A 1,702-nucleotide genomic window follows, 5' to 3' on the forward strand; every position below is an offset into this window, starting at 1 on the left:
TTCCCTGAATGCATCTCCAGTGCTGTTTAGCTGCGTGTGTAGTTCACTGTCACTCTTTATTACTCAGTAAATAACACTTCCTGTTGGAGACACGAAGCGCAGCTCAGTCTGAGTGTAAACAACACAAACGTCTGCTGTCGTTGGTATTAGCAGCTGAACTCTGACACATTAAATCCACGGTTTGAGTTGAGTTCATGTCGTCTGCGCTGCTTTCCAGATGGACCTCATGCCTTTTGTCAACAAAGCCGGCTGCGAGTGCCTCAACGAGAGCGACGACTGTGGATTCGACAACTGTTTAATCAAAGACTCGTCCTACCTGGAGTCCGACTGCGACGAACAGGTGCGACTCAGCGTTCAACGTATTTATTTGTGCCAAAAAAATGGGCAGAATTTAGGAACGTTTGCACCCAGTGTTGAACAGTTAAATCCATAAATGTAGATTTTCTTTGCCTCATGTGTCTTTTAACATTTGGATAAAGTTTGTATTTTCAAATTAATGATGCATTTCTGGTAGAAAGCTGTTTTTCCAGTTAGTATCGAGGGTTTTTTCTCTTGTTACAAGAGAAATCCAACTTTATTTTATCCAAATTTAAGAGAAGATTGAGGATTTTTTAAATAATTTGGAGCAAAAAGACACCAGGACCTAATATTTTCTTTAATTTTGTGGGTGAAATCTGTCCTGGGGTTGCAGATTTATTAAGAAATATCCAGAACTCTTTAGTTTCCAACCTAAGTTATGAGAAGAAGAAAAAAAAAGAAGCAACAAATGCCAAACAAAAGTTACAAATCACATTTAAACTCCGAAAGAAATTATGCTAACAGTTTTAGCCACATTTTATCTTATTGTCATTCTCAGTTTAATGTAACTTGCCTGATTTGCTGTCCTTTGTTTTCTTCCAGTTATTGATCACAATCGCCTTCAACCAGCCGGTGAAGCTCTTCTCTATGAAGCTACAGTCCTCAGACTTCCGTGAGTTTTCATTCTGAACACGGCGCAGTTTTTAAAAAAAAAGAAGTCGCCGGTTTTCTCCTAACTCGTCCTTCCGTTCGTCAGCTCAAGCCCCGAAGGTGGTGAAGGTGTTCATCAACCTCCCCCGGTCGATGGGCTTCGACGACGCAGAGCGAAGCGAGGCCACCCAGACTCTGGAGCTGTCGGAGGAGGACTACAAGGACGACGGTTTGATTCCTCTGCGCTACGTCAAGTTCCAGAACGTACAGAGCGTTACGGTAAACACGACTTCACAACGTTTCTGCTGAAACTCAGCTCTGGTCACGTCTGCTGTGGGCTGACACAAGGTTTTGGTGCCTTTTTAATAAGTATTTTATAGTGTCAAATGGAATATCTGGATCCATGAGCTTGTTTTTACTATTTAATACGTGAAATAGGTGCAGCATCAGAGGCCACTTTAGTTATTAATGCTGGAAGATCCAACGGAGGGAAGTCGCATGCAATAATTAGTCAGCTACCAAAACATAAAACACATACTGTAGACAGTACTTCACTCAGTACTACTCATACTGCATACAGTGCTACACATGCTGTAGACAGTACTACACACAGTACTACACATACTGCATACAGTACTACTCATACTGCAGACAGCACTACACATACTGTGGACAGTACTACATGCAGTACTACACATACTCCACCCGCTACTAAAGATAATACAGACAGTACTACACATACTGCAGATACTGC

At 41.8% G+C, this 1,702-nt stretch overlaps 1 protein-coding gene across 1 annotated transcript in view; it reads left to right on the plus strand.

Moving 5' to 3' along the window:
- Positions 1 to 1,702, plus strand: part of txnl1 (thioredoxin-like 1) — a 9,188-nt gene that overhangs the window by 6,056 nt on the left and 1,430 nt on the right. The window contains exons 4-6 of the mRNA XM_008301955.1: positions 218 to 340; positions 901 to 970; positions 1,055 to 1,227. Coding sequence (XP_008300177.1) covers positions 218 to 340; positions 901 to 970; positions 1,055 to 1,227 — 366 coding nt within the window. The remainder of the gene's footprint in view (positions 1 to 217; positions 341 to 900; positions 971 to 1,054; positions 1,228 to 1,702) is intronic.

This window comes from Stegastes partitus, unplaced genomic scaffold, assembly GCF_000690725.1.
Source record: "Stegastes partitus isolate 25-593 unplaced genomic scaffold, Stegastes_partitus-1.0.2 Scaffold1738, whole genome shotgun sequence".
Taxonomy (NCBI): Eukaryota; Metazoa; Chordata; class Actinopteri; family Pomacentridae; genus Stegastes; species Stegastes partitus.